Consider the following 16570-nt stretch of genomic DNA (forward strand, 5'->3'; position numbering starts at 1 on the left):
ACTGGTAGTAGTGGGATCGCTATTCGACCTGTCGTGGTCTGATGTGTCATTCGCTAGATCCGCGTTCACATCTTGAGCAGGAGATTTACTTTCTTGTTTCTCAAGGTTATCGAATCTTTTGTAATGCACTGTCCGAAAACGTTGATGAATTATTTTCAAATTGTCTGAAGATTCTAGCCGTTTCCTGATCAAAACAGTCACCAGCAAGACGAGAGGATTTTTTTCAAGCCACCGACAGCTCTATCCTCCCACTGCAGTTCTGTGGTCACAGTTCATTGATTTGATCAAATTGTAATTGAAAACTAGATAACTGATGGAGTATCTTAGAAATGTCTTCCTTCTCAGCCATTGGCAATAAGGGTAGAATAGATCTATACCAGACTCTGTAAAATTTACTAGATCTAGATCTACATGTTTATTTCATACTTGGTCTTGTGGGTATCACACAGCAAACCAGGGCCAGGCCGGCTGGTAAGCTTAGAATAGATCTAGATAGTCAAGTATTTTGAAAATTCAAAACGTCATAGATCTACTTATCACTCTAATGTTAAATCAACACTGGTGTATAAACTGTCCGTTTGGAATGATAAATCTAGGTTTCGTTCAAGTTTTACTGATGAAACAAATCAAATTGTATGAAATAAATATCTGAGATTCATAATGGTGGCCGCTTTGTGAAGGTGCACAATAGCAAGTTAATAAATAAAGTTCCGCCAAAAATATAGTGCTTATCGGTAACAAAAATTTCCCATTCTGAAAGGTAATCACAGTAAGCTGGCGCTAGATCTACTAAACAAGTGAGGTCCCGGTAGAAATTTTTTTTTTTTTAAAGAGAGAGAGGGATTATTTAAGATCCAGATTTGAAAAATAGATCTAAATGTTTTATTTAAATAGACCTAGATCTACTAGACATGTATATATGACCAAATCTAACTATGTAAACTAGATCTATTATAGTAGGCAATACTCAATTAGGTATAGAGTCTATAGGTTTAGCGCCAAGGCAGCCAAGCGATTCGAGTTCGAGTTAGACGCTTTGCTCAAAGGTAGGCCTAATCCCTAGCCTAAACTAAAACTGTTTCGTTGACTATTATTTCGATTAAAATCTGTGAAAGATAATGGGTTAGATCTACTTGAAAAAATAGGAAACCTCATTTGTTCAGTAGACTTATAAACAAATTAAATGTAGATCTAGATCCAGTAATATGACTCCTTTATCACAAAACACGTGTGGCAGCTGAGAGTCAGCTGAGACTTTCTTCCCACTCAGAGACAATGGCGGACTTAGGCTAGTTCCGCGCAGACTAAGTATCGGTAGACGGGCAAAATAATTTTACTGAAATGCAGTGTCGATTCTTACAACAGTTTCATAGCAATAAATAAGTAATCAGCCCTTTTAATATCGTAAACGATCTAACCCAGTGTCGAAAAGAACATACTTTCCTTTGTACATTTTTTCATTCGTTATTTCGCATTTTACGGGTACATTGTTATACTTCTCGCGATTTCCGACCGCGATTGCTCTTCTCCGACCAAAATCCGACTAATCCGACCTTCCCTTCCCTAACTCTTTAACAGTAACAGCACCACAGTAACCCCTCTCCTCCCTTTCACTCACTCCCCCCCCCCTTTCCTTTGTGCAACAACATTTTTATGTACAGTTTAATGTTCTTTTTTCAAAGCCTCAGTCAGTTTTTCCACCTACATTCTTATGCACTACTGACAACCGTGAAATAAGTCAACATTTTTGTTGCAGTAAAGCTATTGTTCTGTTGTTTTATTTGAATTGTTCCTGATGAAGCCCCAATTGGTGAAATGTTGAGCAACATTATGTAGAATTCAATTTTTTTCTTCTAAACTACATGCAAGTCTCCATGTACTTTTTTCCTACCATGCAGTAATGAAAATGGTCTTCAACTTCAATCCATGTACGACTTCACCCTTTAGGAGTCTTATCAAATTGTCAATGTTTGTGTGAGAATGTGAAAATGACTGGACTGGCTCAACAAGGTGACTGCTCATATGGGAAATTGATTCATTTGTGTACATAAAATTATTTTTGGTCCAAGTTTTAATTTAATTTGAATTGACTGTTATAAACTTATTGTTTGCCTTTGCTATGCTTTTGAAATAGTAATTCAAGGGATATAATAAATGTGATAACAAGTTCAATTGTTTCTTTTATTTTTTAAATCTGGAAGCACTTTTTCTCCAGAGAGAATGAAATGTCTGTCTATTGAGATAAAATTCAGGAAAGTTACCGCTGTCTCTATACAGTAGTCTCCACCTAAGATCCCGGTGCTCGGGAGCAAGGAAAATGCGGGATCTTAGCAGACACACGAAGGTGAGGTTCCAGGGTGGCCCATGTTCAGGCCCACAACCAGTATAAATGGTCTCACTTTACGCTAAAATGTACTGGCATGACCTCTGGATGGTTATATGACTTATGACGAATAAAGAGTGGTCAACCTCGGTGACCAATCACAGTGGTATGAGTAATGCCATTTTCACTTATTTTCCTATCGTGAGTCTCAAGATCTACACTTATCCAGTTGCTACTCCCATTTACCTGTCCAAAAAGTATAGCTCTAGCTTTCCATCTCTGACCGAGTTCCCCCGCCTTTGTTGTTACAGACCATTGTGTTTTGACCACATCAGTCAAAATTCAGTCTGTCTCGCTAATTCAGGAGTGGGGGCAACTGTTGCAAACGTCAGGGAAGAGTTCACACTTCAATGTGATTCCACCTAGAGCGAACATTTAGGCCCTACCCACCCAGCATATGATGTAAGTTTAGGTGGAGAGCTCAACTGCTCAACGAGTTCACACCTCAGTATGAGGGCATCTGGGGTAAACTTTGTACTGTTACATCGAGATTTACAACAGACATTTGATCACATCCACAAGAGTGGCTAATCTGTGACACAACGGGCAGTTCAGTGATCGCAAATTTTCACTCTTGGTTGATGTGCTTTGCTCATCTGGGTTTTTGTTTCATAAATTATTATCTTAAATGCAGGATCTTAGCCGAATGCAGTCCCTCAGAGTCAAAGCAGAATCTTAGGGGTGACTTTTGAATAGTAAAAATCCTGTTTTCTTAAAACAGCGGGATCTTACCGGCAGAGACTACTGTATAATATTATAATACACCAGATAGGCTTTAGCAGTTTGTTGAAGACGGCTTTTCCTAGAGTTTGTGCCTTTGTTATACTTTTGGAATAATTTTTTTATGTTTGTGTGTTGTCCAGGGATCCACAGCATTATCCGACAGACGCTGTCATAGGTTGTTGGCAGATGCCTCCTGCTGGACTAGTTATTTCATGGGGTCCTAGATTGCTCAGATAAGAATCATTTTGACGGGAGGTATACATTTAGTCGGTCAATGGATATTATAATAAAGAAGAAAAGGGATTCATCTCCTTCCCTTGAGTCCAAGGTTTCATGTCATCTTCTTATGTCACAAGATGTGAAAAAACAATTTTTCATGTATGTGGTTTATGCCCTCATCGACACTATTTAGGTCATTTAGAAGGCAGGCTAAAAGAGATACAGTGCCCCAACAGAAAGACTGAGATACCCGATAAAAATTTTCACCAGGAATCAAACGTAGGTCTTCTGCGTGCGACTGCGAAGCACCGAACTGCTGTACCACAGAACACTGACAAAAAAGGAGCAGATGATAAAAGAGCAGTCTCGAACATGTTTTTGCACCTCTAGAAACTGCATTGATTGTTGCTCTCATTTTTTTAAATAGGCGTCACTTTTTTAAAATCATGGTTGAATGTTCCCACAAGGAACTGTAAGATTCCATGTCTCCCAACTTTTATGGTATCTTACAGATGTATACCTAGTCATCCAATCTTTTGTAATGAGCAGTTGTAGGTTCAACTGTAGGAGGAGTGGGGAAGCATTATGCTGATGATTTTGTCAAGTACACAACATTCAAATTAGACCCATCAAGTTATTTCAGGATTAAAACATCTGTCCTTTCAACTTTCAATAGCGCATGTGGGAGCTTTTTTGCTAGGTTCCACTTCCAGTCACATGTCTTGTCCAATAGCTACACTGGTTTGTGGTAAACACGGATCAAAAAGGAACGAAAATTTGGTGTGGGTGGATGGCGGGTGCTCTTGTGTGGTTTGCTTCTTCTTTCCTATCAAACATCTATCGTCTTTACCTCTGCCCTTCCTTTTTTGTACTTGTTACTCTCTTGTACCACCTCTAATCAGATCTTCAGCACTTATATGACCGTATTGTGTTGCAAGTGCCCTAAAACACTTACTAAAACTTTTTTTTTTAATTTGGTAGGGAGAAGCAAATGTGGAGTTACTCGTGTATATACTAGCCTACATCTATAGTTGGGGGAACATACTAGATTGTGACTGAGGATCTCGTCTAGACTTGCTCCTCAGCCTGCAATCCATGGTGAATCAAAATAATCAGCACCAATAGGGTGAGCTGTTGATGAGAAGCTACTGTCAGTATTTCAGTGAAGAAAGACTCTTATCTGCATAATACAGTATAACACGGATAGCTCGACTTCGTTGGGACCGGCCTCGGTAGTTCGAGGGATATCCTACAAAGATAAAGAGAAGAAAGAAAAATCAAAACCGCAGGCACAGTTCGACGGAAGCATTATTTCGAGTCTTCTGTGTTTAACCTATCCGTGTTTTACTGTATTTACAAACCTAAGAGCTTTGATGTCAAGTTACTGTGGCTTCACTTAGTGCAGTTACTTCTAGTCTAGAGAGTACAAGAGTTTTCATAAACAGATTTAAAAACGCTTGTAGTTTTAAAAGACACGAAAAAACCCAAATACCCTGCTAAACGGACATTTCAGTTTATTTTGTAGTAACTTTGTTTTGACCTGAACATCATACATTGTACATTTGTACATGTCGTTGGAGTTGCAAGCAATCCACTTAAGTCAGTTTGGGTACTTTTTACACCAGAGACAAGAATCTAGTTTTTATAGTGTTTTCTCCTACAAATGTATCATCAGGACTCATGAAAAACAGGAAAAATATAAACCTTGACCATAGCATTAACCCTCTTAACACCATAAAATCGGTCAGCAGGTCAGCACAGCAGAACCAAAATGGCGGCCAGCTGATGGCTTCCTATAACCAAATTATTTCAGTGTTTTTCAGGGGTTCACGAGGGTGTAGCAAAAAAATTGCTTTTACTTTTGATCTAAGACACATTTCAATTAAATTTCACACATACAAAGACCTAGGACGTCAGCATCTAAATTTAAAGTGGAATGTTCTTATTTCTATGCCTGCATTAGAGGCGGGTGTATCATGCCGGTAAAAGCCCATATCATTTATATGGCTCTACAGGCAAAAGCCGGTATGGCAACAAGATGGCAAGGCCAGCACGGCTCCAAAAGGGTTAAACTGCATTTTGGTGATGTTGAAAGATGCATCTTTCATTCTTTGATAAAGCTTTGGGAGTTCTCGATATTTAGACTTAAGTAAATTGCTAGCAACTGCGACGATGTATAATATAGTTAGCATTTGTATAGCGCAAATCCCCGCTCAACAGCAAGCTCTATGCACGTCACAATCTATACTATTACCCCAGCAGACCTGAGAGCATTCTGAAACAAGCTCAACTTCCTGGGAAGCATACAGTGCAAGCAGCCATTTATAGGCACGAAAACACTAACATACTGACAAGATCTTTCGCTTTCTATGGCCGGGTACCCATTTCCACCTGGGTGAAGTGAGGAAAATTCGTGTAAAGTGCTTTTCCCAAGGACACAACATCGGGCCCGCGGCTCGAACCCCCGACCCCGCAATCTCACGGTTATGAGTCCGGTAGCCTAACCACTAGGCCACCGATGCTATAAGCCTCTTTTAAATACACAGACAAACGGAGAGGTCATTGACAAACCAGGTGAGTCCTTTATTTACAAGTATAAAAAATCATGGTGATGCTGAATAATGTTGCTTCAGCAATTGTAAAAAATGACTACCACAAAAATCCCACTTTCAGTAATGATTTTCACAATGATTGCATCAATTCAACATTTTCCTCTTCAATAAAAAGTTCAACAGTACAGTAATATCAACTTGCACATGTCCAGATTATATAATATAAACACACACACACACACACACACACACACATATAATATATACATGTAATATTATATTATATATAGATATATATCTCTTATGGCCAAATTATACAAATGCGCTTATGTGAGTCTGTGTATATAATAATATAATATGTATGAGCCATTCTCAAAATAGGAGCATGACTGGAGTTCCTCATTTCCTTCATCCACAGCAAATCATTCAGAAGAAAAATTTGAATAAGATGATGCTTTTTCAATATAGAAATGACCAAAAAGGTTATTAAAAGGAAAGCCAGTACAAAGAAAAAAATCTTAATTCTTATTTTAATACCATACGCCTCCATTCAGTCAGTAGAGGGGGGTTAAGACAAGAGTATCATCATGAACAGCCTTACCAGTTGAGTGTTTTCCTCCCCAATTCAGAAAATCCTAAGTGTTTTAAAATATGACACATGTTAGCCCTGCATTTTCATCAAGAAAGTTTGTTCATGTCAATAATAAATAGCATTTGTATAGCGCATACCCCCACTCAAGAGCAAGCTCGACGCGTTTTACACTATTTGCTATATGTATGTCATCGGTTACAAGTGTGATAAATGTATCCCAAGTATAAGAGTTTCAAAGGAGTTTTTAAACTTTGATAAATTTTCGATTGAAAAGTGTATCTCTGTATTTTCACTTAGAAAATTTATTTTTTTAAACCCTCTGCAGATTGCATTAATAAAGTCATATAACCATAAAAACGGACAGTTTGAAAGTTTAAGTTAAAGTAATTCCAGAGGCCTTTCTCTTCTACCCATGTCAAACAACACCACTTGAAAATGATTACGAAACCGGGCTGTTCAAATTAACAGACTATCAAAGACTTTATATTTGAGAGAAAATTGACCAAAGTCCACAACTTCACGAAATAAACTTTAACAGGGCCCTGTCAAAAAAATTAAAACTAAAGGGACCCTCAAAGGATGCCCAAAATAAATGTAATAAAGTGCAATTACCTTCTACTAGCAAACATTCTAATTCTAACTTGTATTTTAAATCAATTGGTTAAAAATGTGGATAAGAGCCTAGCCTTGTACATCATCACAATGACATATTATCCTTTTTAGTACCAGGCATTTAGAATTAAGATTATGTGCGTATAAACATGAATGATGCTTGCTTGCACTTCATTTTAGTTGGGGAAAAAATTATGCTAACTCATAAGTGAACTGTACAGTATACCATGATAAGGGTATTACCACCAGTTGATGACTAAAGAATGATCAACTTTTCTATACAAGTGTCAAACCTAATAATCTTCTCAAACGAAAAAAAAGGAGGAAAAACAATTCAGTACTGATTGCATTTCAATTAGAAAAGCAAATAATTTGATGGAAAGAGAATGACTCATATATATAACAGTCACATGGTGAAAATGCATTTTTTTAAATTTTGTGTAAGAAAACAATAAGGGAGGTGGAGAGGAGGGATTGATTACGAGAAAGATATGCCACAGCTCAAACAGAACTTCTCATTTAAAAGTCATAAACTGTATGCTGTTGATCATAGAGTTCAAGTGACACCCAATTGTAGTTCAAACCTTTTCCCTTGTGGTGATCTTTGGCAAGCAACATTCACGACTTTTTAAAGCTGGAGACCCAAACCCAAATTCCAAAAGAACCCAGAAAAAAAAATATTTCAGCCCAATCCTTTCAATCTTTGGTTTAAAAAAAGCAACATTTTGTCAAACAGAGAAGCAATATCGAACTCAACCTACACAGAAACAAACTGTATATTTAATCACATATGCAAAATCAGAATAGATATAGGAATGTATAACTGGTTTTAAAAAATGATATAAAAAGGAAGGAGATATATATACCATATACTTTGTCATCTTGAGAAAGAAAGTGGTACCCTTTGTCACACATCAAGGAAAATGTTTTTTGCCTGAGACTAGAGAAGAAGAAAAAACATCTTTTATTTTGGTCTGTAGCAACTTCTTACTTCTCCTTGCTACAGGTTCAGAAGGAACTGTAACATGCTGTTGTCTACGTCGGTCACAGTGAGCTTGAGCTTAATGTCCACTAGCTGAGATTATACAAACCCTTTGTCTCGACTCACAACTGACTAGGAGTGTGGGCAAAAAGTTACACAGAAATAAATCAGTCATATATACAAATATGCTGAGAATTGTGAAGAAAAAACAGTCTTGTGCATAAGTGAAGGATAAGAACACTATTGACAAAAATCTAAAAATAACATCTAATGCTTAAGCATTCTACAGAATGCTGCACATTTTGTGTACATCCGTGTCATTGCTGACTATGACATGCACATTTACACTCACCAATCTCAAAACCTCAACCTTCCAAGCATTATACATCCGGACCGGAAATTGAAAGACAGGCTTGTACTTTTTGTTCTAAATGTTAAATGTATGTTCACACTTTTAAAAAAACTACTTGTAATTTCCTGCAAGGAAACTTTAAAAGCCTCACAAGTTCTTTATAAAAATAAAACCATTGATCACTTGACAAAATTTCCTAGCCAGCCTAGACTTTACAAAGGAGTTCAGTTGTGGCAAAGAAAATTCAGAGCATGGTAGCATTCTTCTGAACATTTTCTCATTTCACGTATGCTCATCACTGAACCATCATTAATATCTTGATTAACATGTTCACACACAATCTGTACAAATTGCACGCAAAAACGTCTTAAGAATGTTGATAAGTCAATGTCTATAAGAAAACATTGGTGTTGAGTCTTTTGACGTTCTGTCCAGTATGTATATAATAAAGATATATAATATATATCACACTAGCTCCAATTAAGACATAAGACAACATTGATTCAAATCATTTTCCCACATCAAGGGATCAGAATCAAAATCAACAACAATGGCAAAGCTTATGAAACTAAATATCTGTGAACAAAACCTGTAAAAGCACTATTTAGTTCTCATAAAAAACAGTATGTCCCAACTACATCTTGCTATTCAGTTATATAACCACAAATTGACTAAAACAACATATTGGCCTATCCCTCAAAGTATAAGCATGATATCATGGGTTGTTTTTTTAATTTATTTATGCCTAAAATACTATATAACTAGAACAAAAGAAAGCAGAACTTGCATCATTATGAATTGTATAACTAATAACCATCATATAATTGGTTGACATTTATAGCTATGTTTTCATTCTACTTTGTCTTCAATTAGGGTTCCCACTTTTGCTTCCAAGAAGTGTATCAAGAGCTTTCCAGTACTATCAGATGAAATGAATCAACACATTATGTGTGTTGTGGCCTAGGGGAAAACCAGGTGCATTGTCATTTTTTTCCCATTATAAACTAACACTTGCCAATGGGAAACAATCAGAGCTTGTGAAAGACAACCAATAACTGTTCTGGACGAGAATATTTGCACTGGAGTCTGCTTAAATCGAACAGTTAATCCGAAAATAGCAGTAATCCAAAAGAAAAGAAAATCCCTGATTATTTTGTCTTAAACTTCTATTTGTGCAACCTCGCTAAACAAAAAACTCTGCTGAACCCATGAAAATCTGATAGACCTGGAGATATCAGTTTAATTAGACTCAACTGTGTAATTTCCCTGATTTCACAAGTCATGGATTTAGAAGGGTTCCACAGAAAAAAGCCACCTACACATTTTTTGGGGTAATTTAAGCATCATTATTATAATTTTCAGACAGAAAAATAATTGAAAGAAAAAAAAAGATAAGAAAGTTTCAAATTTTCTTTTAATTCAGCATTTTAATCATTTTAGGGCAGTATTTGGTTCAACGCTGTGTGCCTTCTCCATAGTTTTTTCAGGCAACCACACAGATATTGCTATCTTGCACAAAATTGCCAGCAGCAGAGAGGCAAAAATAACCCAATAGGGTAACAGTAAAGAGGCAGGAGGATAACGCTAAAATTATGATTTGAATAAAAATTTCTCTAGCATTTCTCATCACAGCAAAAAAAAAAAAAAAAAACAACCAAAGACTCAGTAAGTAAGCACCTATTCTGTGCACACTGAAACATGTTTTTAAAAAACGAACGAAGAGACGTTTTTAAAAAAAAAAACCAGTTGGCCTACTTGAAACACAGTTGGGCAGGACGGTTAACATACTCAGATATGATCGTTTTTAGTCGTCAGTGTGAATAATGAAAGTTTTGTTCATATACCTAGGACTTTGTGTATATATGCAGACGAGTAATGGTGTGTGTATGTGTGCATGCGTGTGCGCATTGTGTTCCTATGATTTATTCGAAGGAAGACTTGATCAGGGGGATTCACAAGAGTATTACACCCACACCATGCTCCATGCCTTCCATCTAGCTCGGACGACTTGTATCTCATCATTCCCCGGAATTGTCAGGGGCACCAGGTATTTGGTCATCCTCATTTATCTGAAATAAACAGAAAATGTGAATATTTCATAATACAGTTAATAAAGAAATAAATGAGGTCACAAGAGAAAGGAGATGAATAACCAGTTGGGTTTTTTTCTCCCGACAAACAGGTTCCAAGGGGAACAACACTGCATAATAGTACATATTATTTCTTAGGGAAGGTACTTGATCCTTTTTTCCTCTGTTTACCTAGATAAAAATGGTAATTTGCAAAAGGCAGAGACATGAAAAGATAGGCTGAAATAAACCGGCTTTTTTAAAGGAAGTCGAGAGAGCCTCCAAGGGGAATGCAAAAGATTACAAAAAAGTAAAACAACAGGCGAACAGCTTGGGACCGGGCAAAGATTTCACCTTTTCATTGGGTTAAGTGGACCAAAAACACCCATCCATGATTTCACCCATAAGTCAGCAGACATTCTCATAAAATGAGAGCGTGTCTAGTGAAAGGGACCACATGACGCATTTTGAAGAATCCCGGGATTTTTTTGCATTTTCATGTACAGAGATCATTTCTGAACAATACGCTTTTTGAATTTTAAAGATACCTTCAGTAGTTTTCGAGATATGGGTGGTTTTGTAAGGCAGGGTACGGAAACAAAGTTTTGAGAAAAACGGATTTTAAAGTTTCCCCTTTGTTTCTGCTTCAAATAGATAGATCTACGCTTCGAGACTACCTGACAACACATTCGCTACTCACAAACCAACTTTAAAAAGCATTTAAGATAAAAGAACAGCTTCAAAGTGTTTATATTACGTCTTCAAAACAAATTCAGCACCACCTTGAGCAAGAGTTTTTAAGAAATAGATCTAGATTTGCGCAGGGCAGAAAAATGCTATACAAGTTTGCTCTCCAAAAAGGCGAAAGGGTACGGATGCGCAAAGCCTCACATTGTTTACAGGTTCTAGACATTCAATTCATGCGCACTACCTCAGACCTGCCATTAGAGAGGGGAGAGAATTACCTAAATTTTGGTATGCAATGTGATTGGGTTGACTTTATGAATGGACAAGAGAAACCATCCGTAGTGTGTACTGGGAAAACCAATTTTCTCACGCATTTTCAGACCTGCCACTCTATGAAACCTCAAAATCAGGATCTCAGGGAGAAAAAATCGGGATTTGGTGAAAAAAATCGGGATCAACAGCAAATCACCAAGGTGACTGCCAAAGCTGACTTAGAATTTTTCCAGGGGTGTCCATAAATTACTTGGCCTTTATGCCCCCTGAGTGTCTTTGTTTGTTTGCGTGCGCGCGCGCGTGCGTGCGAGTTATCATTATTTTTTGTAAATCCTGAAGCATCACGTCAAGCACTCCTTGTCCAAGTGTCTATACCCCCCTCCCCACCCCAACCAATAAGTCCCGAAATACATGAACTTAAGTTGACCCCGACAACGGACGGTCCCCGACACGCAGAACTCACACGGCGATGCCATGTCACGTGACGCGAATGCGCGATTGAAACAATTTTATTAACGGGTCCGACTAACTGCGCGTTCACATAAAACTCTCAGATGAGCGAGTCGTTCCACTTCTAGTACTCTTGGATAACAACGGCGGCCGACCGACCAATTGTACCAACAAATCTCTTATCCCTCATAATGCGTTCAGACTAAAGCAAGGACATCGGCCGTATGTTTGTCTTGTCAGCGCAGTTACATGTAGTTGTGTAAGGGTTAGAAAGACTGTTGCTCGTCCGAGTGTTTGGTGTGAACGCACAGTTACCAGACCTCGGACAAGGCTTGTTTTGAAAGTAGCAGCGGAACTACGAATATTATCGATTATTTGTAAGTCCCAAATTGTAACAGTTACCAGGCTATCATCGGAGAATTCTGAGTGCGGGCAAAGATCACACACACCTTGAGTCAAATACTAATTGCGGCATCGATATTTCGGGAAATATTGCTCCGAGTTCCTACTGACAAAAAGTTAAACGGGTGCTTCCCGCGATAAAGGAGAAGGCAGAGTACGTTTTAATAAAAACCCGACACAACAGCAGACTGGGACAAAAAATCGGGATACACGTGATCGAAATCGGGAAAATCAGGATGCTTGAGATTTGAAGCAAAAAATCGGGATATCCCGACTAAATCGGGATGAGTGGCAGGTCTGCATTATTAGGGATTATGCAATATAAGTCGTGTTAAAAAACATCTTTAAAAATTTATTTTAAAGTACAAAAATCTCAAGTCCTTGTAAATATCGATATATTAATGGTTAAAGAATCCATTTTTTATGGAACTTAGTTTTTGATTTTGACCTTTGAAGCCTGATATCTCGGTTCGAGCAAATGCGTCTTGTGGTACCTTTCACCATGCATGAACACAAATGTTTGCATAGTATTTGTGAATGGACAAAAAGTAAAGCTAACAAACAGACAGCTTGATACCTATTGGTCGTCTAGTCCGATGGTCTGGTAGCCGGAGCGACTGGCCCGTGTGCTCATCCATTCGACGCAGCAGAAGCTCAATGCACCCACTGACCCCATCAGCACCAGGATGAGCAGCTGCCACTGCAGTAGGAGCACGTTGCTGTAGTAGAAGGCACCAGCAGCAGCCACAGACTGGGGAAAACAAAGCAGGAAAATAATCTATAAACTACAGACAGAAACCACAGCAGAGAGAGAGAGAGTAAAGAATGTCAACCACAAGTTACCTAAGCTCTCCCTCCCTCCCTCCGTCCGTCCCTCCCTCCCTCCCTCCCTCCCTCCCTCCCTCCCTCCCTCTCTCTCTCTCTCTCTCTCTCTCTCTCTCTCTCTCTCTCTCTCTCTCTCACACACACACACACACACACACACACACACACACACACACACACACACACACATTAGCAAATTAACCAGAACTATATAATCTTGGGGCTTTTTACATTTTAGAATTAGAAAGAGTTTTACTGCACTTGCAACACAATAAGGTCATATAAGTGCCGAAGATTAGAGGTGTTACAAGAGAGTAACAAACACAGAATAGAAGGAGGGGAGATAAGGACGATAAATGTTTGATAGGAAAGAAGGAGCAAACCACACCAGAGCACCCACCAACCACTCACCTATAATCTTGTTTAAAGGCAGCAATTTTTACACAGCTTCCCGACTGAGCAGGAAGAGTAAATATTAATTAGCAGTGGGATGTTTGAGTATGAGAAAAGAAAACCACACCAACACAATAACTGTCATTTATTGTTTGGGAAAAAGCAAGACACATTGAAAGACTGAAAAAACAGAGGAAAAGAAAAGAAGCACCTACCAGTGGCACCCTCCAGCTAAAAAAAAAAAGACTATCAAACTGTTAAAACTCGAAATTGTGGATAGCTCATACAATTTGCCATCCCCGACAGATATCTCTTTACTTTTCAGTCTCTTCCGTTATCGGTTAACTTGAATTATGGATGAGTCAAAATCATTTGTCAATCCGTGATGTGTTTGGAGTTATTCCTGCCCAACTGTATATGGAGAAGACACATGCTGAAGAGACGTCAGAACTGAAAACAAATGCAAAATTACCTGAACAAATTTGAACAAAGCAAAGGCCGGGGAGCTGTCCTCTTGGAACATGAAGCCCACCAGTGAGTAAATCTGTGGATGACCAAGAGCAGATACTATCACACTCATGTTCTGTTCTTGCAGCTCCAAAAAAAAAAAAAATGAACATCTTTTTAAATAGCTCCTTACATCATTCCTTGTCAAACATGTCAGGTGTAAAACTCTTTACATTGATAATTGTTATCATGAAAGATCTATTGCCTCTTCATATTGTTAACTTTCAACATACCAGGTGTACTGCTGTTTACAACATTAACTGTATGTATTTATCATTGAATTATAATTCAATAAACCTCAAAGTCATTTATTTTATAAGTCCTTTTTGAAGAATCTTAAAGAAGAAGACCGACTTTCACTTTCTTCACATTGTTAACCTTCAACCTATCAATTGTGCAACTCCTTACAATGTTAACTGTATTTATCATTGAAATTCAATTGAATAAACCCCACAGCCTTGTTAGTTTATAAGTTGTTTTTGTAAAAGTTTGTTATAGAAGGAGAACAATTCTCTTTTTCAAGTTTTCATAATACTGTTTAATAAAAAAAAAATAATTTCCATATAATGTATGAACCTGTGCAACATAAGCAAAATGCAGCATTTGTCTTGGGATCCTTTCATGCCCAAAAATATGTTTGCCCACGTATGTATGTGCATGCCACAGAGGTATGTGTGAACGTGTGGACGTGGGTGTGTGTAGGAGGGGGTGGGGCTCTTGTATGACTGAGAATGAGCTTCACCTTATGTTTTAGTTTAGTTTTAGTTGAGTTTTTACAGCACTCGCAACTGCCTAAGGTCGTATGAGCGCCATCTTCACATTACACTGACCACCTTAGTGTTTGAACTACAGTAACAAGCTAAATCACTCACCTGAGTATTGAAACTGCTGTCTCCAAATCCAAGTAAAAAGCTGCACAGAATTGCCACATATTTGCTGCAAAGAAATTAATTCAAGCTTTTCAGTGAAAGGGAACTGAACTATGAACTAGAGTTAAATGTTACAGTTTTTAGCTCACTATCTAAATACCTGAGACCATGTTTTATGGCTAAAACCAAAGTCATGCGACTTGCTTCAATATGAAGTTTGTCCTGCTAATAAATTTAACACATTTTCAGGTGATTTTCAAAACTGAATAAACTTAGGCTGAAAGACGGCCATTTCGATTACAATGTGTCATTTTTTTAAAAATGTAACTCAACAACCTGGATATTTTTTTGAACTAACTACTTACAAAAGATCGGAGATAGAGTCTGGCCCAGCATTTGTTTCTAAAAAGAAGCCTCATGATAATTCTTTCTTGGGAATGAAAAAAAGTATGGTAAATAAAAATAATTTATTACATGAGTTGTGGTGTAAGATCATGATTTATCCTACGAGTGAAATTGCCAAGTTGTAATCACGAGTTTCAACGAGTGATTACAACTTGCAATTTCACAAGCAGGATAAATCATGGTCTAACACCACAACGAGTGTAATAAATTTTTTATACCATACTGACATCAGCTGGCGAAATACGTCCGTACCAACAAAGTTCAAAGGGCCCGTCAATTGGACAAGAGGGTCCATTCTAGAGTCTCACATGAAAACATTTTCATGCCCGTCGAAGTCAGATTGAGAATTGGGGAAAATCTGGATTGTTTTCCTTTACTTTCAGCCACGCTAATTTACAAGTTGTGCTATCCGAATGTCTCCCTCCGCGAAACAAACCCCAAACAAAACTATCATAACGTAAATATAAGCAAAATAATCAGAAAGTGTACGATTCAAAAGTTGAAAGAAACTGCATTAATATAAATCTAGCATGTTTTTGTTAAAATAGAGATGACTTTGATTTTGATTTCAAACTTCGTAACCAAAACAAACCAAAAGCAAAGAGTTAGACTAGATTCTATGATCTAGATCTAGATCTAGACTCTAGATCTAAATTCTAGATCTAATGCACTAGATCTAGATTCTAGATCTAATGCATTGCTTTAAATTGGTCAAAGATGAGAAAATGGGCTTTTTTAACAACACAAGTTGTCAAGCTACTTGGATATTCATGTGCTAATTCTAAATATGTAGCTAGTAGATGTCTAGTTTTTGTCTACCAATTTCCGATATTCTGGATTTCTTAAGGGGGGGTAAGAATATCAGAATAACAAGGGAAGTAACTTTTATTATTTCCAAAAAAAAGTATTTATCCAAGAGTGTTATACTCGTATATTGACTAATATCGTATTTATCAATTACATATTGTTTTAAAGTTTAATCTTCTTTCATTTATAATATAGTTGATCATTTAGTATGTAGTGATAGAATTAATGTAAACGAAAATTCAAAAGGCAACGCAAGTGATCTAAACAGTGGCTTTTTTACTGTTTGATAAAGTGACTACAAAATTTCAAGCCTCTCTAAATCTTTCATGATCATTTCATTTATTCAAGCTGATAGATTCTATAGGCCTCTAGACCTAGGGTGACACTGACCTAGATTCTAAGTGCCAAAGTGGAAGTGGTGCTATTTATTTAGTTGTGTTGTAGATCAATCATTTTGTTTGATAGATC

The 16570-nt window shown here is 37.5% G+C and overlaps 1 protein-coding gene across 1 annotated transcript in view; it reads right to left on the reverse strand.

Annotated features, from left to right (window-relative positions):
- Positions 1 to 5884: 5884 nt before the first annotated feature.
- The window catches only part of LOC101853562 (UNC93-like protein MFSD11), a 34763-nt gene continuing 24077 nt past the window's right edge, over positions 5885 to 16570 (reverse strand). Inside the window, exons 11-14 of the mRNA XM_005100114.3 lie at positions 14894 to 14957; positions 13987 to 14058; positions 12874 to 13047; positions 5885 to 10484 (exon numbers count right to left, since the gene is read on the reverse strand). Coding sequence (XP_005100171.2) covers positions 12874 to 13047; positions 13987 to 14058; positions 14894 to 14957 — 310 coding nt within the window. The 3' untranslated portion in view covers positions 5885 to 10484. The remainder of the gene's footprint in view (positions 10485 to 12873; positions 13048 to 13986; positions 14059 to 14893; positions 14958 to 16570) is intronic.

Source organism: Aplysia californica, unplaced genomic scaffold (assembly GCF_000002075.1).
Source record: "Aplysia californica isolate F4 #8 unplaced genomic scaffold, AplCal3.0 scaffold00236, whole genome shotgun sequence".
Taxonomy (NCBI): Eukaryota; Metazoa; Mollusca; class Gastropoda; order Aplysiida; family Aplysiidae; genus Aplysia; species Aplysia californica.